Raw genomic sequence first — 24,497 nt, 5'->3', positions numbered from 1 at the left:
TGGCTTGCAGTTGGTTGTCTTCTCTCTCTGTCCTCACAGAGCCTTTCCTACACAAAAGGGTGTGGGTGGAGAGAGAAAGGAGCAGGGCAGCACTCTCTGGTGTCTGTTCTCACAAGGACACTAATCCTATCAGACCAGGGGCTTACTCTTATGACGTCATTTAACCTTAATTACTTCCTTAGAAGCCCCATCTCCAAATACACCCACACTGAGGGTTAGGGCTTCAGCATATGAATTTTGGAGGGACACACTCTGTCCATAATAGTCGGTAAGGATTCATCTTAGAGTTGAGTAACTGAATTTGTCCAAACAAGACTCTGGTCTTCCATCATTGTGTCTAACAGTTTTTCTTCCTGGCTCTCCTGGTTTTATTCCCTTTTAAAAGAGGAAAGGCAAGTGGCAAATGAAGTTGTCCCTAGAGCCCTTAGCCGACCCATCCCAGAACTCTGAGTTTGCACTCAAAATGACTCATACACACCTTGTTTGGCAAGTCCTGAACGATAGCTCTGGGCTCCCAAAAATTCATTTTCACTCAGACGTTTTGAGTATAGGTCTTTGGGTCTGTAAGACAAAATGATCCACAACCTAGTAATGAGATTTTTATGGATCGATATTTTGAATTTCAAGCACAATGTTCTAGCTCTGTAATAGACAAAATGAAGGCTGCTGGTATGTTGACCCCACTAATTGGCCAACCACTTTAGGGAAAAAAATGGAGATGAGATGAAAACCACTTACTGTCCCTGAGCCAGCTGATACTTATGGTGGGAGTTTATAATAAATGCCTACTGTTCAAGCCACCCAGTCTATGGTGTTTTGTTATGGCAGCCCAAGCAGACTAATACGCTGACCATATGGATATTTTCTTTTTAAAAAGTCTCCTTTTTGAATAAATTTCCGTTGTAGTAAAGCACTCCATGGAATGTTTCTTGGAAGGCACCTTCTACTTGCCAAACACATGTTGGTTTCAGAGCCTTTCACTGTATTAAAGTGTGACTGTGCATTTTTGAGAGCTCCAACTCGTGTGTTGTTTTTAGCTCTGCTCAAAAGACAGAGTCAAGGTGTCACAATATTATGAGTCTGCTTGGAAGCTTTGTTTCAGATAGAAAGTCTACTTACAGCCCATCTACTGAAATAAAAGAGCATTTTCTCTTTAGGGCTATGGAATATATTTACAAAGGCCTTCTGTTTATTCCTCTTACCAAAGTGGAAAGTAAATTAGATTGTTGACATCACAGTAGTCCATGAATGCTCAGTGAATGTTGGATGAATGGATAGATGGGGAACACAATTATTGCAGTTTCCACTTTCCCATGAAAAAAATTGAATTATAGAATTTTATTGCTTGGAAGTATCATAAGTCACCTAGTTAAACTTCTGTCTCCTGGATATCTTTGAAGAAATTCTTCTCCTAACTATTTGTTAAAAATAATAATAATAACTAATGTTTATTGACTGTTTACTCTGTCCCAAGCACAGTTCTAGGTGCTTTTCCTGGACTGTCTCAGTTAATGCTGTAACAGCAGTCACATTGTAAAAGAACGTTCTGGAGCAGAAGTAGGGTCTTCTTCGTCTTTTAGTCCCTTCTCCAGCAATCCCTTCATTAGGTGAGGCACATTCAAGATTTCGTCTCTCTCTAGGAGCCTCCCACGTACACTTTGTACAGGTGCACACACCTTCTCGTCAGTTCCCAAGGAAACCTAATTGGAAAAGTAAAACATGCCACCTTTGTCAAGGAGAGTATTTTTAATGCTTCTATAATGAAAGAGGACGAAGGCAAGAGGAGAAGCAGATCGTCCCTGTTCCAAGACGATGCTGTTCTTTTGTGCATATTCTTCCCCTGAGGTTCCACTGGCCTTTGAACACGGAATGCTGGAGTCTGGAAATAACCCACCTCCTATTTCATTTCTTGCTGGAGTTAACCTTGTAAAGGGCTTAATCCATCTCCTCCAATGTCCCCTAGATACTCATTTTAGAAGTAGCCAATACAGGATTATCCACAGTTATGGGAATCAGGGGTGACATCAAGCAATGAAATGCACATAAAATCTCGAGCCCTCATTATGGTGTACTTGATTGTCACCTCCTCCTACTTCAAACCTGGGCTAAATTTCTGCACTTTTTTCTTGGATAGAGATGCTAAAGAGCAAGTCTTTCTTTTTCACCTGTATTTGAAGTCCTGACATTCTTTGATATCTTATCAATACCCACATTTCATTTTTAAATTTGTACCTGGCTCCTTGGAGGTATCACCCAAGGAGATAGAAGAGGGAAGAGAGTATCACCATGGCTCCTTCCCCACCCATGCCCAGATCTGCCCTTCATTTCTCCTTCAAAGCTGCCCTGGATGGTATAACAAAAACACCATAGACTACGTGGCTTATTTTTTTTTTTAACATCTTTATTGGGGTATAATTGCTTTACAATGGTGTGTTAGTTTCTGCTTTATAACAAAGTGAATCAGTTATACATATACATATGTTCCCATATCTCTTGCATCTCCCTCCCTCCCACCCTCCCTATCCCACCCCTCCAGGCGGTCACAAAGCACCGAGCTGATATCCCTGTGCTATGTGGCTGCTTCCCACTAGCTATCTACCTTACGTTTGGTAGTGTATATATGTCCATGCCTCTCTCTCGCTTTGTCACAGCTCACCCTTCCCCCTCCCCATATCCTCAAGTCCATTCTCCAGTAGGTCTGTGTCTTTATTCCTGTCTTACCCCTAGGTTCTTCATGACATTTTTTTCCTTAAATTTCACATATATGTGTTAGCATACGGTATTTGTCTTTCTCTTTCTGACGTACTTCACTCTGTATGACAGACTCTAGGTCTATCTACCTCATTACAAATAGCTCAATTTCGTTTCTTTTTATGGCTGAGTAATATTTCATTGTATATATGTGCCACATCTTCTTTATCCATTCATCTGATGGTGGGCACTTAGGTTGTTTCCATCTCCGGGCTATTGTAAATAGAGCTGCAATGAACATTTTGGTACATGACTCTTTTTGAATTTTGGTTTGCTCAGGGTATATGCCCAGTAGTGGGATTGCTGGGTCATATGGTAGTTCTATTTGTAGTTTTTTAAGGAACCTCCATACTGTTCTCCATAATGGCTGTACCAATTCACATTCCCACCAGCAGTGCAAGAGTGTTCCCTTTTCTCCACACCCTCTCCAGCATTTATTGTTTCTAGATTTTTTAATGATGGCCATTCTGACTGGTGTGAGATGATATCTCGTTGTAGTTTTGGTTTGCATTTCCCTAATGATTAATGATGTTGAGCATTCTTTCATGTGTTTGTTGGCAGTCTGTATATCTTCTTTGGAGAAATGTCTATTTAAGTCTTCTGCCCATTTTTGGATTGGGTTGTTTGTTTTTTTGTTATTGAGCTGCTTATAAATTTTGAAGATTAATCCTTTGTCAGTTGCTTCATTTGCAACTATTTTCTCCCATTCTGAGGGTTGTCTTTTGGTTTTGTTTATGGTTTCCTTTGCTGTGCAAAAGCTTTGAAGTTTCATTAGGTCCCATTTGTTTATTTTTGTTTTTATTTCCATTTCTTTCGGAGGTGGGTCAAAAAGGATCTTGCTGTGATTTATGTCATAGAATGTTCTGCCTGTGTTTTCCTCTAAGAGTTTGATAGTTTCTGGCCTTACATTTAGGTCTTTAATCCATTTTGAGCTTATTTTTGTGTATGGTGTTAGGGAGAGGAGACAGAATTTGACTCAAAGCCTGAGTGTTATGATTCCTTTTGGCTCCAGTAGAGTCATCTTGGTAGTATGTAGGAACCATGTGTCATGTTCTGGGTTAATTCGAGCCCTCATTATGGTGTACTTAATTGTCACCTCCTCCTACTTCAAACCTGGGCTAAATTTCTGCACTTTTTTCTTGGATAGAGATGCTAAAGAACAAGTCTTTGTTTTTCACCTGTATTTGAAGTCCTGACATTCTTCGATATCTTATCAGTACCCACATTTCATTTTTAAATTTGTACCTGGCTCCTTGGAGATATCACCCAAAGAGACAGAGGAGGGAAGAGAGTATCACCATGGCTCCTTCCCCACCCACGCCCAGATCTGCCCTTCATTTCCCCTTCAAAGCTGCCCTGGATGGTGTAACAAAAATACCATAGACTACATGGCCTATTAACAGAAACTTATTTCTCATAAATTTGGAGGCTCGGAAGTCCAAGATCAATTGTCTGGTGACAGCCTTTTTCCTGGTTCATAGACGGACATTTAGTCACTGTGTCCTCATATGGCAGAAGGGGCAAGCTAGCTTCCCAGTTATATATAAGGACACTAATCCCAATCCTGAGGACTCTGCCACCCTGACCTAATCACCTCCCAAAGACCCCACCTCTTAATACCATCACCTTGGGGGTTAGGATTTCATCATATGAATTTTGGAGAGACGCAGATATTCCATCCATAGCAGACTCAAGAAAAGGAAGAGTGCATCCAAGAATCAGATGTTTCTGATCAGCTTTTGCGAGAACGTGGGGCATCCAAACCACCAGACATTAGTTCTAGACTCAAGAAAATCAACCAAAATTATGTCAATTATGTTCTTAGTGTTTGCCATAGCTAACATTTTTGTTTTAGTAGATTTGATTTATTACAAAAAGCTGGAAAACCTAGTGTAATTGGACATAAAGCACATTCATACCTACTTTATAGGAGTGAGGAGGGGAGGACATGTGGTATTTTGGAAGAGCCTTGGGTTGGGAGTGAAATGAGCCTGGCACTGTGACCTTCCTTCAGCATATCCCTTCATCTTAGGGTCCTCAATTGGGAGGGGGTGGCGCTCAATGACCCAGGACCCCTCCAGCTCTGAAATTCTGGGGCCCTAAAGTTCCTACACTAGATGATTGCAGAGGTCTATATGATTGCAGCTTGTCTTTCAAGATCATTCAGTGTCCAAATGATAAAATGAATGACAAGTTCTTGGACAGGAAGGTGGTCCCACATTAAAACATTGCAGGGGACAAAGAAGCTCTGCTTCACAATGACAAGGTTTGTAAGGACTTTGGGGGCCTAAAAGGGGGTGAGGTGCACCAGGTCCAGATGCCTTACAGGTGACACGTATGTGTTCTTCTGCTATTCCAGCATTTCCATTGATTTGCCTGGGGTCACATAGCTAGCTAGTGGCAGAGATGAGATTAATGGCAGAAGGGAAGAAGGTTAACATGTGCTGATCCCCTGGTCTCTCCCAGGTACTGTGCATCCTGAGACTGCCTGAGAGTTACTATCCCCAGTCTACAGATGAACACCTCCCACATAGCCTACATATTTCACGTGGTTTTTTGTTTGGTTGGTTGGGTTTTTTTGTGGTACGCGGGCCTCTCACTGTTGTGGCCTCTCCCGTTGCGGAGCACAGGCTCCGGACACGCAGGCCCAGCGGCCATGGCTCACGGGCCCAGCCGCTCCACGGCATGTGGGATCTTCCCGGACCGGGGCACGAACCCGTGTTCCCTGCATTGGCAGGCGGACTCTCAACCACTGCGCCACCAGGGAAGCCCTTTCACGTGTTTTATTAGTGGCTTTTGTTGAGGGTGACAGTTTCAGTATTCTTGATGCACCCACCCAGCCTCATATCTCAGGCTCGGTGAATGTTTTTATGGATGTCTCTTCCCACTCCCAGCGCTTCGGGGTCTTCTTGGGGATTCATAGCACGCACTGCACTCCATGAGCTTTGCCCCATTTGCTCATTCGTGTGGGCATCTGTGTGACTGAACAATGTGGAGGTAAAACTGATTCTTTTTTTCTACAGATATAAATTGTAGAAACAGCAACAGCAACAAATATACTAGGAACCATTCTTTTTAAGTAGAAGTCCAAATCACTTGAAATCTTCACCTTCCCCCAGTTTGACCCTGGCCCAATATTTTAGCATAAATGAATTATATTTTTACAGAGATACCTAAGTACGGGCATTGCATTTTATCCAGCATCATGCCACACTGAAGGGACTCTCCAGTGGGAAGAGGTGGCATTCCTGAGTGCTGAACTGACTGGTCCTTTTGAGGGGGTTAAAGAAGAATCAAACCCCACTGAGTTGAGAGCTAGGCAGGTGCAAGCAATCCTCTGAGCTTTGCTCCTTGTGAACTGGAGATGAGATGTTATTACCAATCAATAAAACTGAACTCAAGGATGGCCTATTTTCAGCTGCCTCCTGGGTGTTCATTTTAATTCTCTGACAACAGAGATTGCATTAAAGTGGGCTCACCTTCACGCAGGAATCTTGCACAGTGCCCTTCACAGACAAGAATAAGAAATTGAGTTGCCTCCAAGAAATATTTTTCTGGCTGGAGAGGCAACTTCTGGACTAATAAATCCAACTCAAGCCCCTCCAATGGGAACCTGACACTTATTCTGGGGCAAACCATCCAGACGAGGCACAAGTGGAAATAGTATAAGATGCACGTGCAGGGCTTCCCTGGTGGCGCAGTGGTTGAGAGTCCACCTGCTGATGCAGGGGACGCGGGTTCGTGCCTCGGTCCGGGAAGATCCCACATGCCACGGAGTGGCTGGGCCTGTGAGCCATGGCTGCTGAGCCTGCGCGTCCAGAGCCTGTGCTCTGCAACGGGAGAGGCCACAACAGTGAGAGGCCCGCGTACCACACAAAAAAACAAAACAACAACCAAAAAAAACCAACAAGATGCATGTGCAAAGAAGCTGAACCAATTCTCATAATGCTAGGCCACAAATGGACGGGCTGCTGTCACTCCTCCCATTCACTAGATAAAGGAAAATAAAAATGAGTTGATTGCTCCAGAGACCTCCCAATAGGTGCTTACTGCCCCCTGGAACTGTTCTCTTCTATCTGTAGGTGTTCTAATAGCCAGACCTCCAGATTCCAACCTTCAGTATTGATAATGAATCCAAGAAGGTAGTTGTCCATTTGTCATGTGTTGTCACGTACAGTAACATCTTTCCTCTCTCTCACTCATAAAGTTATCCCCAAAATTCTGTTGGACCACTGCAGAGTTTTATTTTTAGGTCTGCCCCACCTTCACAAAGATTCGAGGCTGCTTGCAAAAATACATCTGATGTAAGAGGATAAAATGACTAGTTTGAGAAAATTCAGCAAAGGATGGAAAGGAAAGGAAGAGAGTTAGACTAGAGTAAGGTGAGTGCAGATTCCAGTGCTGTGATTGCTGGACAGGGTTACAGATTTGGCTCTGAACTCCCCAGTACCAAAAAATAAAGATTATCGTTTCCCTGATGCACGGATTTCTCAGTTTCTCGGAGGAAGCCTGACTCTTCCCAGTGCTGAGATGTGAAAGATTTTTCTCCCTTGATTCCTCCTAAAGAGGACACTGGATCAGCCAGGATAAGGTTCTACTGTGAGCAACCAAAACCCCAAAATAACAACAGCTTAAGTAAGATAGAATTTTCTGTCTCTCCCAAGTCTTTTTAGGCAGCCCGGAGCTAGAATGGCTCTTGATGGGTGTCAGAGGTCAGATCCTTTTATACTATTTCTCCACCTCATGGTCTAAGATAGCTGTTCAAGCTCTGGCCAAAATGTCCCCATTCCTGGCAGCCAGAAGGAGGAAGGAGTGAGGAAGGATACACCTCCACCCTTCAAAGATACATCCCAGAAGTTGCAGAGAATACTTCCCATTCCATCTCATTGGCCAGAACTTCATCCCATGACCACACCTTGTTACAAGGAAGGCTAGAAATAGTCTTTATTCCAGACCCAGGTAAAAGTAGGCCTTCTATCACTAAAGCACAAGGGCGCTATATTAGGTTGCTAGGGCCGCTATAACAAAATACCACAGGCTGCGTGGCTTAAACCACCGAAATTTATTTCCTCACGGTTCCAGAGGCTGGATATCCAAGATCAAGGGGCCTACAGGTTGTTTTCCTCTGAGGCCCCTCTCCTTGCAGATGGCTGCCTTCTTGCTGTGTCCTCCCACGGCCTTTCCTCCGTGCATGCACATCCCTGGTGTCTCTCCATGAGTCCTAATATCCTGTTCTTATGAGGACACCAGTCGTATTGGGTTAAGACCCGCCCTAATGTCCTCATTTTAACTTAATCACCTCTTTAAGGGCCCTATCTCCAGTCACAGCTAAGGTCCTGGGGGTTGGGTCTTCAAAATATGAGTTTGGGGAGACACAATTCAATCCATAACAGGCAGAATAGATACTAGAGAACACGCAGAAGCTGTTGCCAGCATCCCCGTAACTAGATAAAGAATAAATTCTTTGGAGCCATTTGTTCTGTCTCCCCTTTGAAATCCAAGTCTCCTTCAAATCAAGAGTCCCAGAACTTAGTGCAATGCTTTCTACCTAAAAAGAACTCAGTGAATACTTGCAGGTGGTCATGGTCACCACCCAAGGAATCCCAGCTCGAGCAGAGAAAGGCAGCCAGGATTCCTGATTCTCCACCACCTGCTCTTCCCACCAGGCTGCACTGACTCCTTCAAGATCAGACAACCAGAATGTGGAAACTTACAGTTCTATGTCTTAGGCTCAGATTTTCCATGTCAGAGATTACAAGGCCCTAAAGCAGTCATTGGTACCCTGGTTTTACAAAATTCTAGGGATTCTGTGGAGACCCCAGTAGATCTCAAACTACCTTAAGCTATCACGAGACATTTGAATTTTTTCAGGATCATTTTGCCTTGTTTTTTTTCTATAGACGTGCTGCAGAAGCTTCAGGAGGTAAGGATGGATTTTTGCAAGGTCAAAGCCAGGATGCCACAACTCCAGGAAAAGCTGGAAAATCAGTGGCCAGCCTCTCCCGGGGCCGAGACAAATGAGCATGCCAGCAGCCCCAGCTTGGGCAAAGGCAAATCGAGCCCCCAGACTTGGAACAGAATTTTTTCCCTCTAACCAGCTTGCAAGCTGTTGCCCACTGAACCAGAGTGAGATTGCACTTGGCAAAAAGACAAAGAGAATTTCCCCTGAAATATGCTGACAACCTTGCTCCCCAGGCACCTCTAGAATCCTCCGAAGGGTTCTGGGCTCCTGTACTTCTCTATAGCAAGATTTGTCCCCAAGAGGCCGTGAAGTCCCCACGGAGAGCACTGTTTGTACAGCCTGAGACCCAATCTCTTCTCCTAGTCTGTTTCTGCCCTAGCAACAGCAACCTCAAATGCAGATTTTGGAAGCCGTACAATAGAGCTAATTGTTTGTGTTGGACCAGTAGTATGTTTAGAGCTTATGTATCTAAACAGACAATTACTTTCTGCTATATTCTAGGGGTACTGCCTGCCTGGTGACTTTGGCAGATTGAGAAAGGAGCTAATCCGTAGGTTATAAGCACAAGGGTTATTGATGAAATGTCACCATCTGTTGGTGTCATTAAAATGATATGAGTCATAAAGAGTTGCTTTTGTTTTTTCTCTGAAAAAGGTTAGCTTAGAGTTTAGAGAGGAGTTGCTCGATTGCAGATGGCAGTGGGGGACCTGACTGGGGGGAGTGTCAACTCTGGAAGGGGGAGGAGCCTTGATGAGCTCATCAGATCAGCCTGATGGGTCTTCAAGGAAGTGCTGGCATCCTCTATCTGAATAAAACCACCTACCTTGCATGAGACAGGGTACTTATTAGGCAGACTGCAAATTCTCAACTCTCCCATGGTCCTCCCTATTCCTGAGGCATCTACCAGGTGGGGAGGGGAAAGTCATTCATTTGGATTAAACAAGAAAGATCGTATCTGGGAGGGAACAGCTAAAATGCACCTGTCTCCTAATCTTCACTGGTCTGATTACACAGAGATTATTCATGTAGTCAACTGACAGCTTGGGAGGCTGGTGAGCCCAGCAGGGAGTGGTACTCTCTACATCCGCTACATCTTCTGGGAGGACGATGAGTTGGCTCAGAAGAGGAACCAGGGACAGCATGCCCAAGCTTCTGTCAGGGATGTGAGCCCTCGGGATAAGTAAAAGAAGCAGTGGATGAACCCGCATGAACTACATAGCAAAGGAAACAGCTTTTGGTTTTGTTGACTTTCTCTGTTGACTTCCTGTTTTCACTTTCACTGATGTATTTTTTTTTCTCACAAACATTTTTTTTATACAGCAGGTTCTTATTAGTTATCTATTTTATACATAGTAGTGTATACATGTCAATCCCAATCTCCCAATTCATCCCACCACCACCCCACCCCCGCTTTCCTCCCTTGGTGTGCATACATTTGTTCTCTACATCTGTGTCTCTATTTTTGCCTTGAAAACCGGTTCATCTGTACCATTTTTCTAGATTCCACATACATGCGTTAATATATGATATTTGTTTTTCTCTTTCTGACTTGCTTCATTCTGTATGACAGTCTCTAGGTCCATCCACATCTCTACAAATGACCCCATTTCGTTCCCTTTTATGGCTGAGTAATATTCCATTGTATATATGTACCACATCGTCTTTATCCATTCGTCTGTCGATGGGCATTTAGGTTGATTCCATGTCCTGGCTATTGTAAATAGTGCTGCAATGAACATTGGGGTGCATGTGTCTTTTTGAATTATGGTTTTCTCTGGGTATATGCCCAGTAGTGGGATTGCTGGATCATATGGTAATTCAATTTTTAGTTTTTTAAGGAACCTCCATACTGTTCTCCATAGTGGCTGTATCAATTTACATTCCCACCAACAGTGCAAGAGGGTTCCCTTTTCTCCACACCCTCTCCAGCATTTGTTGTTTGTAGATTTTCTGATGATGCCCATTCTAACTGGTGTGAGGTGATACCTCATTGTAGTTTTGATTTGCGTTTCTCTAATAATTAGTGATGTTGAGCAGCTTTTCATGTGCTTCTTGGCCATCTGTGTGTCTTCTTTGGAGAAATGTCTGTTTAGGTCTCCTGCCCATTTTTTGATTGGGTTGTTTGTTTTTTTAATATTGAGCTGCGTGAGCTGTTTATATATTTTGGAGATTAATCTTTTGTCCATTGATTCATTTGCAAATATTTTCTCCCATTCTAGGGTTGTCTTTTCGTATTGTTTATGGTTTCCTTTGCTGTGCAAAAGATTGTAAGTTTCATTATGTTCCATTTGTTTATTTTTGTTTTTATTTCCATTACTCTAGGAGGTGGGTCAAAAAAGATCTTGCTGTGATTTATGTCAAAGAGTGTTCTTCCTTTGTTTTCCTCTAAGAGTTTTATAGTGTCCGGTCTTACATTTAGGTCTTTAATCCATTCTGAGTTTATTTTTGCATATGGTGTTAGGTAGTGTTCTAATTTCATTCTTTGACATGTAGCTGACCAGTTTTCCCAGCACCCCGTATTGAAGAGACTGTCTTTTCTCCATTGTATATCCTTGACTCCTTTGTCATAGATTAGTTGAACTTTATTGATTTCTGCCCTAATGTTTATTATTTCTTTTCTTCTGCTTACTTTGGATTTAATTTGCTTTTCTTTTTCTAGTTTCCTAAGGTGGAAATGTAGATTACTGATTTTAGATCTTCCTTCTTTTCCAACATATTGCATAGCAAAGGGATGGGGAGCATAAGAAGTATATTTAATGAGGATGCAGACAATCTGAATAAACCGTGCTGACTTCCTAATTCTGCCTTATTCCCTAATCCTCTTATTTCTCTCATATTTGGTGTTTAAAATTCGTTCACCCACTGCCAAGGACATCCATGAAAGAGAAAGAACCTTTTTCAGTATGGCTTAAGATTAGCTTTTTTTAATAATTTTTTTTAAATTTTAACTTCTGGAGAGAAAGTGGGGGTGATTGTGTAAACCACTACAAATCCTTTTGGCAGTACTAGGGTGTAAATTATAAATAATAAACATAATGTGGGCTTTCCTGGTGGCGCAATGGTTGAGAGTCCGCCTGCCGATGCAAGGGACATGGGTTTGTGCCCCGGTCCGGGAAGATCCCACATGCCACGGAGCGGCTGGCCCATGGCCGCTGAGCCTGTGCTCCGCAATGGGAGAGGCCACAACAGTGAGAGGCCTGCGTACCACAAAAAAAAAAAAAAGAAACATAACATGCAGCAAATCGGGCCTCACACCCAGCCCTGCCTCTAGTCTTATCCTTTTCCTCTAAGACAACTTGCCCAAGCCTGGCCCACTTACCACCTCCCTAGGGAGAGAAGTGCTGGGGGGATTCAGTGCTGCTTGAAATAGCACAGGATGCTGGAAGCAAGAGCCATGGGTGGGGGGCAGGGGGGAGGGCAGGAGCTGTATGAAGCCTGTGTGGGTTATTTATATGGTCTCAAAAGGAAGCATCCATGGAAATGTTCCTATTGATATTTTTAGACCTGACGCTTGGTCCTGCTGCTGCACTTTCATTTTTAAACAAGCAGAGAAGGGAGTGATTGATGCTGTCTGCAGTGCTGTTTCGGAGGCTTGGAGGGCCCATCTGACAGGCTAATGGTCATCCTGCCAGGCCCTGATCCACCTTCTGTCCCTTCTAGCTCTGGGACCTCAGAAGCTGCTGACCTCAGCAGGCAGCGAATAATACGCTGGCCGCTTGCTGCCAGGTCAGAAACTCTGAAGTTTACCCCCTGGCTCTGCAGCCCTGTGTGCTCGACCCCCACAGGTTTAGCATCCTCTACTTCCATACGCTGTTTCTCTGTGAATGCATATATATGTTTGCATAATAAGCCTTTGGCCGGAAATAAAATGGTTTCGAATTTAACGAGGTGATTAAGCAGGTTAGAAACTCACAACCACACAATAATCCATGAACTTAACTATTCCAGGGTCACTGAAGGGAGTTGAGTATTGTTACCGACTGATTTCTGTGGTTACTTTCATTTGCCCACTCCAAATCAGTGTTCTAAAAAAATGATTTTTAATTATTTTAATTTAAAAAAATGTATTCCCAAGGATACTGAATCCTGTGGCTTTCTCCTCAAGAAGAGAGAAGAAAGTTGGCATTGGGGTTTTTTGCTCTGCAGGTATGGTTTCTCCTAAGTTCATGGATCAGAGTCCACTCCAGTTGAAGGATCAGTTCAGGAAAGTGAGAAGCTGGAGAGTGTTCAGGGAAGGGAAAGACAGTTCTTAAATTCTCATGGCTGAGCAATGCATTGTTTGTTCCTGGGAGTCAGACTATGACAAGGTGGGGTTCTCTTACAAACCTAAAAATTACATGGATGAAGCAGCTGAGATGACCCAAGAAAACTCCTAATGAGATCCGGAACTTCTCTCCTTGCTTTGTGGCCTGCAGATGTTATTGTCTTTTTTGTTCATTTTCTCTCTCTCTCTTTCTACAACAGACCACAGAGACGGGTGAAGACGAGGAGGACCAGCCTCTCAGCCTGGCCTGGCCTTCCGATACCCACAAGCAAGTCACGTTCCTGATTGTTTTCCCCATAGTGTTTCCTCTCTGGATTACCTTACCTGATGTTCGCAAACCTGTGAGTAAGGCTTTTTTTTTTTTTTTTGAAATGAATTTCTTGTAAAAAGCGCAGCATATAGCAGTATGCACAGCCTGCTTCTACTTGTCTTAAAAGGAAAAGGGGGTGACGTATACACATGTATATGCATATATATGTGCCTGAAATTTCTCTGGACAAATACACAATAATAGTGATGGTTCTGGCTGTTGAAACTACGTAATGAACGGCCCCAAAACTTAGTGGTAATGAAATGACAACCATTTTATTCTGCTCGTGGATCCTGTGGACACGTTGGGGATGGCTGGTCTCTGCTCCACAGTGTTTGGGGCCTCAGCTGGGAAGACTCAAGTGGCTGGGGGCTGGAATCATCTGGAGATGTCCTGGCTCACGTTTCTGGCACCTGGGCAGAGATGATTCAAATTCTGGGCTCAGCTGGGACTGTCTACTGGAGAGCCTAACGTGGCCTCTCTACGTGACTAGGGTTTTCTCACGGTATGGAGGCGTCAGGATAGTCAGATGTCTTACATAAGAGATCAGGACTCCAAGAGTGAGTGTTCTAGCAACACAAGGAGAAGCTGCATTGTCTCTGATGGCCTAGTCTCAGCAGTCACAGAGTCACCTCCACTGAACCCTACTACTCAAAGCAGTCGTAAGTCTGTCTTGATTAAAGGGGAGGAGATAAGAAGTCTCCCTAGAATATATCAGTGTCCTATAGCATATGACACCCTCGATGGTAGCAGTTTCAGAGAACTTGCGACCGTGGTTTAAAACCACTACAGTGATTGTCTTTGCAAAGGGGAACTGAAGGTCTGAGGCAGAAGGGTGACTCACATTTTGTTGAATGTTTGTGTACACGAATTATTCGTTCGATTCAAAAAATAACTTACAGAAATGCATTCGTCTGGTGTAAATGCCTGTATGTCTGATCTGCTCCCACCGGTATTATTATCATTACCATAATCAATATTATTATCTGCTGCTATTATGTACTGGATGCTGTGAACACAATACCATCTTATAATCAGCAAAGTACAATCTGAATGTATATCAAATCAAAAGAACATCCTTTCCCAGTAGCGTCAAACTGGGTTCCTGGGCCACTGTCCCAAAGGGTGAAAGAACTAATGAGAGATAAGGAGAAACAGCTCTACTTTTTATTATGGCCCTATACACACACGTACTCATTCAACAAACGTGTGTACCTACTATGTATCATGCTCTATCCTTGGTATACTCCATAAATTCTATTGTAAATCTCAGAAAACATCTAGTATGGGCATATACATATATATATATATATATATATATATATGCCTGCACTATATATATATATATAAAATTATATATATATATACACACACATACATATAATTGGCATAAGTAGAAAGAAACTTAGGCAAAAAGAGTTAACTAGCTCAAGCCTGGTCACTTCCTAGGTCATAGAGCTGAGATTCAGATCCAGGCCCGTGTGACCACACAGCTTGGGCTCTTCCTCATATTTCTTTTTTTTTGGTGGTGGTACGTGAGCCTCTCACTGTTGTGGCCTCTCCCGTTGCGGAGCACAGGCTCCGGACGTGCAGGCTCAGTGGCCATGGCTCACGGGCCCAGCCGCTCCGCGGCATGTGGGATCTTCCCGGACCGGGGCACGAACCCGTGTCCCCTGCATCGGCAGGCGGACTCTCAACCACTGCACCACCAGGGAAGCCCCTCTTCCTCATATTTCTTGATGCCAGAAGGTAGAAATCTGAAAACATTATTTCTAAAAGCATTTGGAATAGAATACTGTGGTAACATCCAGCATAATGTAGCATCCCTCTTCAAGAGCCCTGTGATGATCACACCTTCCTCCCTTGAAAAAGACTGGAGAAAAATCCTGTCTCGTTACCCTGACCTAGAAATAATCCAGCCTGATAGAGAGCCTTGTCTTGTCAAGTACAGGCCAGGAATGACCCCTCATTTAAGGACTCCTGACATTAGACGATTCCTAGGAAAGGGTGAGTGTAGCAGATGTGGCTCACTTAAGGTGCTATCCAGGTTTCTTTGTTCAAGATGCTGTTACAGAGCATCTGCTGTATGCAAAGGCCTGGCTTCCTGGAAACCTGCAGCCAAATAGCTGGAATGCGTTCAGTTTCTTCTTGGCTCCCATCACATTAACATTTCTGAGATGTGTGTGCTCACATGCACTCACTCACTCATTCTCTCTGTCTCTCTCTCTTTCTGTCGCCATTGCTCTGCTGTTTAGTCCGATACTTTTGCTTAACTCAGGGAGGAAAATGAGGGAGACAGACAGGGTTTTCTAAATCCCCACAGCAGGCCTAGAGTGATATGGCCCAGAGTAGTGGGGTCTGGTTCACTGATAAGACTGACTGATATTATCAAATAGATAACTAACAAGGACCTGCTGTATAGCACAGGGAACTATACTCAATATCTTGTAATAACCTATAAGGGAAGAGAATCTGAAGAAGAATACATATAATATATATTGGTTTGGCCAAAAATTTCGTTCGATTAGTGAATACATTGTTCAATAAAATTCTTGGTGAAAATGAAAAATGTGTCTTTTATTTTCACTTAAAGCTGAACGAACTTTTTGACTAACCCAATATATAACAGAATTGCTGTACTGTACACCTGAAACTAACACAATATTATAAATCAACTATACCTCAATTTTAAAATGTTAATAATAATTTTAAAAATAAATTTTTAGGCCTTCCCTGGTGGTGTAGTGGTTGAGAGTCCGTCTGCCGATGCAAGGGATACGGGTTTGTGCCCTGGTCCGGGAAGATCCCACATGCCGCGGAGCGGCTGGGCCCGTGAGCCATGGCCGCTGAGCCTGCGCGTCCAGAGCCTGTGCTCCGCAAACGGGAGAGGCCACAGCAGTGAGAGGCCTGCGTACCGCAAAATAAATAAATAAATAAATTTTTAACAAATGAGTGATTGATGTCAGCACAGAACTGCTGAAGCCATCAGGAAGATGTGCAGGAATGGGAGGAAGCTGCCTATGACTCAAGGCCCTAGAATCACAGGGTTGCATGGGACTCTTAGAGCAAAGGCTGGCAAAGTGTTCGTCCCCTCCGTGATCTGATCTGATAGGTCAAGGAAACTGTTAGGGAAGATCAGAGTTCTCAACCTGTAACTCCTAGACAGCAAACAGGATTCCACCATGGCTGTAGTTACCTGGATCGAAACAGAGGCTGATACTCTTATCCTGAGGGGTTCAAAGCAAGCAAATACAGCTGAACATGATGTCCCCCCTGTAGTACTGCTGACTGGTCATTCGCTGAGCAGCATCTCGTGGGAGCCAGCCCCTGCAGCGTGCGCTGGGGTAGCCAATGGGGCTTTTCCTCACTGCACCCCCAAGGGCCATCCCTGGATGGACTGGATTTTTTTCTGTTTCTTTCTGAGTATACCATGTGCTGTTCCAAGCAGAAATGAGACTCCTAGGTAGAACACTGGGTGTTTCTAGATTTCCTCAGCAAATATTTATTGAGCACCTATTATATGCCAGGCATCAGGCTTATGCCCTAAAAAAGATATAAAGACACATCAGTCACAATTCCCATTTTTAAGATGCTCTAAACTCAGTAGAGGAAACAAAGCATGACCACATAGAACTACAGAGCAAGATTGCACAGCTGTACTAGTGAGAGCAGCTAGACTCGAACCCAAGTCTCCTGACTCTGGAGCGTTCTCATGCTACCATTTACTACAGTGGCTTTTCCCACACGATTCATGAGCTGTGCAATCATGGGAAAGTTACTTCTCAACTCTGGACCCCATATTTCCTCCTCTGTGAAATACAGGAGTGGAGGAAGCTCTCTAGATTCCCTGCCAGCGGTGACATTCTGTGATTCAGGAAAGCATAAAGAGATAACTATCAGTACAATATTGCTAATTTAAGGTGACCATATATCCCCGTTTGCCTGAGCTAGTCCGAGTTTACTCTCAAAGCATGCCGGTTTGAGTTATATGGTCATTCTTTGCGTACATGAAATGCCGAACGAAAGCATGCCGATTGATACAAAGGCCAGTAGGTGGCTTCTTACTCATGCTCAGCTCAGGAGAGTTTCATTAGGCTTGATCTTGTGTCAGTTAGCTCTTGCTGTGTAACACACCACCCCAAAACTTAGTGGCTTAAAACAACAAGCATTTTTTTGGCCCATAATTCTATGAGTTGGTGATTTAGGTGGGGCTCAGCCTGACAGTTCTGCTACTTACTTATACGGCTGAGGGCTGGTTGGTGTAGGCGTGTGTCAGCTGGAACACCTTGTCTCTGTTCCACTGGTCTTGTATCCTTAAGCAGGCTAGCCTGGGCTTATTCACATGATGGAGTAGTGAATGTAGTGAAAATGAAAGAGTAGTGAAAGTGAAAGCCGCAAAGCCACAAAGATCTAGTTCAGAATCTGCACACTGTCATTTCCACCACATTCTATTAGTCAATTCAAGGCATAAGGCCAGCCCAGATTCAGAGGCTTGGGGAATAGACCTCATCTCTTCATGGGAGGAATTGCAAAGTGATGCGGTCATTTTTGCAGTCTGCCGTGGTCCTCATGTCCTGCCACAAGGGCCTCTTGAAAAATTATCTAGGGAGAGGAGAGACAGAAGAGAAAACTATCAATTAATAGACACTTGCTACTCCTCAGAGCCTGGCAGCTCTGCCTCCTGAGTAGTTTTTGAATTACCCACGGAGATGAGCATCCCAAACCTTGACAATAATTTCAATGAAAACACGATTTTTTTTAACATCTTTATTGGGGTATAATTGCTTTACAATGATGTGTTAGTTTCTGCTTTATAACAAAGTGAATCAGTTATACATATACATATGTTCCCATATCTCTTCCCTCCTGCATCTCCCTCCCTCCCACCCTCCCTATCCCACCCCTCCAGGCGGTCACAAAGCACCGAGCTGATATCCCTGTGCTATGTGGCTGCTTCCCACTAGCTATCTACCTTACGTTTGGTAGTGTATATATGTCCATGCCTCTCTCTCGCTTTGTCACAGCTCACCCTTCCCCCTCCCCATATCCTCAAGTCCATTCTCCAGTAGGTCTGTGTCTTTATTCCTCTCTTACCCCTAGGTTCTTCATGACATTTTCTTTTTCTTAAATTCCATATATATGTGTTAGCATACGGTATTTGTCTTTCTCTTTCTGACGTACTTCACTCTGTATGACAGACTCTAGGTCTATCCACCTCATTACAAATAGCTAAATTTCATTTCATTTTATGGCTAAGTAATATTCCATTGTATATATGTGCCACACCTTCTTTATCCATTCATCCAATGATGGGCACTTAGGTTGTTTCCATCTCCGGGCTATTGTAAATAGAGCTGCAATGAACATTTTGGTACATGACTCTTTTTGAATTATGGTTTTCTCAGGGGATATGCCCAGTAGTGGGATTGCTGGGTCATATGGTAGTTTGTAGTTTTTTAAGGAACCTCCGTACTGTTCTCCATAGTGGCTGAACCAATTCACATTCCCACCAGCAGTGTAAGAGTGTTCCCTTTTCTCTACACCCTCTCCAGCATATATTGTTTCTAGATTGTTTGATGATGGCCATTTTGACTGGTGTGAGATGATACCTCATTGTAGTTTTGATTTGCATTTCTCTAATGATTAATGATGTTGAGCATTCTTTCATGTGCTTGTTGGCAGTCTGTATATCTTCTTTGGAGAAATGTCTATTTAGATCTTCTGCCCATTTTTTGATTGGGTTGTTTGTTTTTTTGTTATTGAGCTGCTTGTAAATTTTGGAAATTAATCCTTTGTCAGTTGCTTCATTTGCAACTATTTTCTCCCATTCTGAGGGTTGTCTTTTGGTCTTGTTTATGGTTTCCTTTGCTGTGCAAAAGCTTTGAAGTTTCATTAGGTCCCATTTGTTTATTTTTGTTTTTATTTCCATTTCTCTAGGAGGTGGGTCAGAAAGGATCTTGCTGTGATTTATGTCATAGAGTGTTCTGCCTATGTTTTCCTCTAAGAGTTTGATAGTTTCTGGCCTTACATTTTGGTCTTTAATCCATTTTGAGCTTATTTTTGTGTATGGTGTTAGGGAGTGATCTAATCTCATACTTTTACATGTACCTGTCCAGTTTTCTCAGCACCACTTATTGAAGAGGCTCTCCTTTCTCCACTGTACATTCCTGCCTCCTTTATCAAAGATAAGGTGACCATATGTGTGTGGGTTTATCTCTGGGCTTTCTATCCTGTTCCATTGATCTATATTTCTGTTTTTGTGCCAGTACCATACTATCTTGATTACTGTAGCTTTGTAGTATAGTCTGAAGTCAGGGAGTCTGATTCCTCCAGCTCCGTTTTACGTTCTCAAGATTGCTTTGGATATTCGGGGTCTTTTGTGTTTCCATAAAAATTGTGAAATTTTTTGTTCTAGTTCTGTGAAAAATGCCAGTGGTAGTTTGATAGGGATTGCATTGAATCTGTAGATTGCTTTGGATAGTAGAGTCATTTTCACAATGTTGATTCTTCTAATCCAAGAACATGGTATATCTCTCCATCTATTTGTATCATCTTTAATTTCTTTCATCAGTGTCTTATAATTTTCTGCATACAGGTCTTTTGTCTCCTTAGGTAGGTTTATTCCTAGATATTTTATTCTTTTTGTTGCAATGGTAAATGGGAGTGTTTTCTTTGATTTCACTTTCAGATTTTTCATCATTAGTGTATAGGAATGCCAGAGATTTCTGTGCATTAATTTTGTATCCTGCTACTTTACCAAATTCATTGATTAGCTCTAGTAGTTTTCTGGTAGCATCTTTAGGATTCTCTATGTATAGTATCATGTCATCTGCAAACAGTGACAGCTTTACTTCTTCTTTTCCAATTTGGATTCCTTTTATTTCCTTTTCTTCTCTGATTGCTGTGGCTAAAACTTCCAAAACTATATTGAATAAGAGTGGTGAGAGTGGGCAACCTTGTCTTGTTCCTGATCTTAGTGGAAATGGTTTCAGTTTTTCACCATTGAGGACAATGTTGGCTGTGGGTTTGTCATATATGGCCTTTATTATGTTGAGGAAAGTTCCCTCTATGCCTACTCTCTGCAGGGTTTTTATCATAAATGGGTGTTGAATTTTGTCAAAAGCTTTCTCTGCATCTATTGAGATGATCATATGGTTTTTCTCCTTCAATTTGTTAATATGGTGTATCACATTGATAGATTTGCGTATATTGAAGAATCCTTGCATTCCTGGAATAAACCCCACTTGATCATGGTGTATGATCCTTTTAATGTGCTGTTGGATTCTGTTTGCTAGTATTTTGTTGAGGATTTTTGCATCTATGTTCATCAGTGATATTGGCCTGTAGTTTTTGTTCTCTGTGACATCCTTGTCTGGTTTTGGTATCAAGGTGATGGTGGCCTCGTAGAATGAATTTGGGAGTGTTCCTCCCTCTGCTATATTTTGGAAGACTTTGAGAAGGATAAGTGTTAGCTCTTCTCTAACTGTTTGATAGAATTTGCCTTGTGAAGCCATCTGGTCCTGGGCTTTTGTTTGTTGGAAGATTTTTAATCACAGTTTCAATTTCAGTGCTTGTGATTGGTCTGTTCATATTTTCTATTTCTTCCTGATTAAGTCTTGGCAGGTTGTGCATTTCTAAGAATTTGTCCATTTCTTCCAGGTTGTCCATTTTATTGTCATAGTGTTGCTTGTAGTAATCTCTCATGAGCTTTTGTATTTCTGCAGTGTCAGTTGTTACTTCTCCTTTTTCATTTCTAATTCTATTGATTTGAGTCTTCTCCCTTTTTTTCTTGATGAGTCTGGCTAATGGTTTATCTATTTTGTTTATCTTCTCAAAGAACCAGCTTGTAGTTTTATTGATCTTTGCTATTGTTTCCTTCATGTCTTTTTCATTTATTTCTGATCTGATTTTTATGATTTCTTTCCTTCTGCTAACTTTGGGGTTTTTTCTTCTTCTTTCTCTAATTGCTTTAGGTGCAAGGTTAGGTTGTTTATTCAAGACGTTTCCTGTTTCTTAAGGTGGGCTTGTATTGCTATAAACTTCCCTCTTAGAACTGCTTTTGCTGCATCCCATAGGTTTTGGGTCATCGTGTCTCCATTGTCATTTGTTTCTAGGTATTTTTTGATTTCCTCTTTGATTTCTTCAGTGATCACTTCGTTATTAAGTAGTGTATTGTTTAGCCTCCATGTGTTTGTATTTTTTACAGATCTTCTCCTGTAATTGATATCTAGTCTCATGGCGTTGTGGTTGGAAAAGATACTTGATACAATTTCAATTTTCTTAAATTTACCAAGGCTTGATTTGTGACCCAAGATATGATCTATCCTGGAGAATGTTCCATGAGCACTTGAGAAAAATGTGTATTCTGTTGTTTTTGGATGGAGTGGCCTATACATATCAATTAAGTCCATCTTGTTTAATGTATCATTTAAAGCTTGTGTTTCCTTATTTATTTTCATTTTGGATGATCTGTCCATTGGTGAAAGTACTGTGTTTGGGGTCTCCTTTTCACAGGCTGCAGGTTTGTAGTTCCCATTGTTTTTGGTGTCTGTCCCCAGTGGCTGAGGTTGGTTCAGTGGGTTGTGTAGGCTTCCTGGTGGAGGGGACTAGTGCCTGTGTTCTGGTGGATGAGGCTGGATCTTGTCTCTCTGGTGGGCAGGTCCACATCTGGTGGTGTGTTTTGGGGTGTCTGTGGACTTATTATGATTTTAGGCAGCCTCTCTGCTAATGGGTGGGGTTGTGTTCCTGTCTTGCTAGTTGTTTGGCATAGGATGTCCAGCAGTGTAGCTTGCTGGTGGTTGAGTGAAGCTGGGTGCTGGTGTTGAGATGGAGGATCTCTGGGAGATTTTTGCCATTTGATATTAAGTGGAGCTGGGAGGTCTCTTGTGGACCAGTGTCCTGAAGTTGGCTCTCCCATCTCAGAGACACAGCACTGACTCCTGGCTGCAGCACCAAGAGCCTTTCATCCACACGGCTCAGAATAAAAGGGAGAAAAAGTGGAGAGAAAGAATTCGTAGAAGTAGGAAGAAAGAAAGAAAGAAAGGAGGGAAGGAAGGAAGAAGGAAAGAAAGAAAGGAGGGAGGGAGGGAGGGAGGAAGGAAGGAAGGAGGGAAGGAAGGAAAAAGGAAAGAAAGAAAGAAGATACAGTAAAATAAAATAAAGTAAAATATAATAAAGTTATTAAATTAAAAAATATTTAGAAAAAAAAAAGGGACAGATAGAACCTTAGGACAAATGGTGGAAGCAAAGCTATACAGACAAAATCTCACACAGAAGCATACACATACACACTCACAAAAAGAGGAAAAGGGGAAAAAAATCATAGATCTTGCTCTCGAAGCCCACCTCCTCAATTTGGGATGACTCGTTGTCTATTCATGTATTCCCCAGATGCAGGGTACATCAAGTTGATTGTGGAGCTTTAATCCACTGCTTCTGAGGCTGCTGGGAGAGATTTCCCTTTCGCTTCTTTGTTCTCACAGCTCCCAGGGCTCAGCTTTGGATTTGGCCCCGCCTCTGCGTGTAGGTCGCTGGAGGGCGTCTGTTTTTTGCTCAGACAGGACAGGGTTAAAGGAGCCGCTGATTCGGGGGCTCTGGCTCACTCAGGCCGGGGGGAGGGAGGGGCACGGAGTGCGGGGCGAGCCTGCGGCGGCAGAGGCTGGCGTGACGTTGCACCAGCCTGAGGCCCGCCGTGCGTTCTCCCGGGGAAGTTGTCCCTGGATCCCGGGAACCTGGCAGTGGCGGGCTGCACAGGCTCCCCAGACGGAGGGTGTGGATAGTGACCTGTGTTTGCACACAGGCTTCTTGGTGGCAGCAGCAGCAGCCTTAGCGTCTCATGCCCGCCTCTGGGGTCCGTGCTTTCAGCCGCGGCTCGCGCCCGTCTCTGGAGCTCCTTTAAGCAGCGCTTTTAAACCCCTCTCCCCGCGCACCAGGAAACAAAGAGGGAAGAAAAAGTCTCTTGCCTCTTCAGCAGCTCCAGACCTTTTCCCAGACTCCCTCCTGCAGGCTGTGTTCACGCAGCCAACCCCAGTCCTCTCCCTGCGCTCCGACCAAAGCCCGAGCCTCAGCTCGCAGCCCCGCCCGCCCCGGCGGATGAGCAGACAAGCCTCTCGGGCTGGTGAGTGCCGGTCGGCACCGATCCTCTGTGTGGGAATCTTCCCGCTTTGCCCTCCGCACCCCTGTTGCTGTGCTCTCCTCCATGGCTCTAAAGCTCCCCCCTCCGCCTCCCGCAGGCTCTGCCCGCAAAGGGGCTTCCTAGTGTGTGGAAACCTTTCCTCCTTCACAGCTCCCTCCCACTGGTGCAGGTCCCGTCCCTATTCTTTTGTCTCTGTTTTTTCTTTTTTTCTTTTGCCCTACCCAGGTACGTAGGGGGTTTCTTGCCTTTTGGGAGGTCTGAGGTCTTCTGCCAGCATTCAGTAGGTGTTCTGTAGGAGTTGCTCCGCGTGTAGATGTATTTCTGGTGTATCTGTGGGGAGGACGGTGATCTCCACATCTTACTCTTCCGCCATCTTCCCCTCCCCGATTTTTTTTTAAGGTATACATCTAGTTTCAGAGTAAATAATACTCCCACTTGCTTTTATTTACACTTCATTTATATGCAAATTATATGACAGTGCTTGTTGAATTATGCATTCTTCCAGCTCAGATAATTAAAGGTGGGCTTCACTTTTATAGTTTTTTTAAATTAATGGCTTTTAGAAGTACAAGAACTGAAATGCAAACCTTAATGAGGAATATGTCTTTGATGAAAATTGAAAATAATAAAGGAAGCAAAGACCCCAAAAGTTTTATTTTCTCATGGCCTAGGATGGATGTTCTTACAAAACAAGAATGCATCTCATGAGATATCAAAATATGACCCATCAGAGCTAGGAAGGTGCTTCAGAACCCAGCTAGGTTTTTGCAATTTCTGTCATGCATTGGTTCATTCACCAAGTATTTATTGTGTCTACTATGTACCAAGCACGGTTCTAGCAAGGATGGAGTGATTGAGGCCCTGAGAAGTTGAGTGACTTGTCCAAGCAAAACCAGCTAATAAGAAGCAAAGCCAAGACTCTAGGCCATATCTCTGCAGTCACTTTCACCTCCCTGAGTTTGTTTTCTTAACTCTTAAAAATCAAAATGAGCTTAATATTGTCTAATAACATCTGCCATTACTATCCAAGCACTTGTTCTGTGCCAGGCAGTTTGCTAGACACTTCATGTGTGTG

General features: G+C 43.2%; 2 protein-coding genes across 3 annotated transcripts in view; one reads left to right on the top strand and one right to left on the bottom strand.

The window, feature by feature from the left end:
• SLC24A2 (solute carrier family 24 member 2) overlaps positions 1–24,497 on the top strand; it is a 241,698-nt gene that overhangs the window by 202,256 nt on the left and 14,945 nt on the right. For both annotated transcript variants that reach the window (XM_027105943.1, XM_027105942.1), the window contains one exon: positions 13,187–13,318. In XM_027105943.1, coding sequence (XP_026961744.1) covers positions 13,187–13,318 — 132 coding nt within the window. The remainder of the gene's footprint in view (positions 1–13,186; positions 13,319–24,497) is intronic.
• The window catches only part of ACER2 (alkaline ceramidase 2), a 93,451-nt gene continuing 85,137 nt past the window's right edge, over positions 16,184–24,497 (bottom strand). The window contains exon 7 of the transcript XR_003432680.1: positions 16,184–17,889. The gene's annotated coding sequence lies outside the window, so the exon portion shown is untranslated. The remainder of the gene's footprint in view (positions 17,890–24,497) is intronic.

The sequence above is a fragment of the Aethalodelphis obliquidens genome, unplaced genomic scaffold (assembly GCF_003676395.1).
Source record: "Aethalodelphis obliquidens isolate GAN/ISIS:26980383/991018 unplaced genomic scaffold, ASM367639v1 scaffold7, whole genome shotgun sequence".
In the NCBI taxonomy this organism is placed as follows: Eukaryota; Metazoa; Chordata; class Mammalia; order Artiodactyla; family Delphinidae; genus Aethalodelphis; species Aethalodelphis obliquidens.
This window is presented reverse-complemented; position numbering and strand designations above follow the sequence as displayed.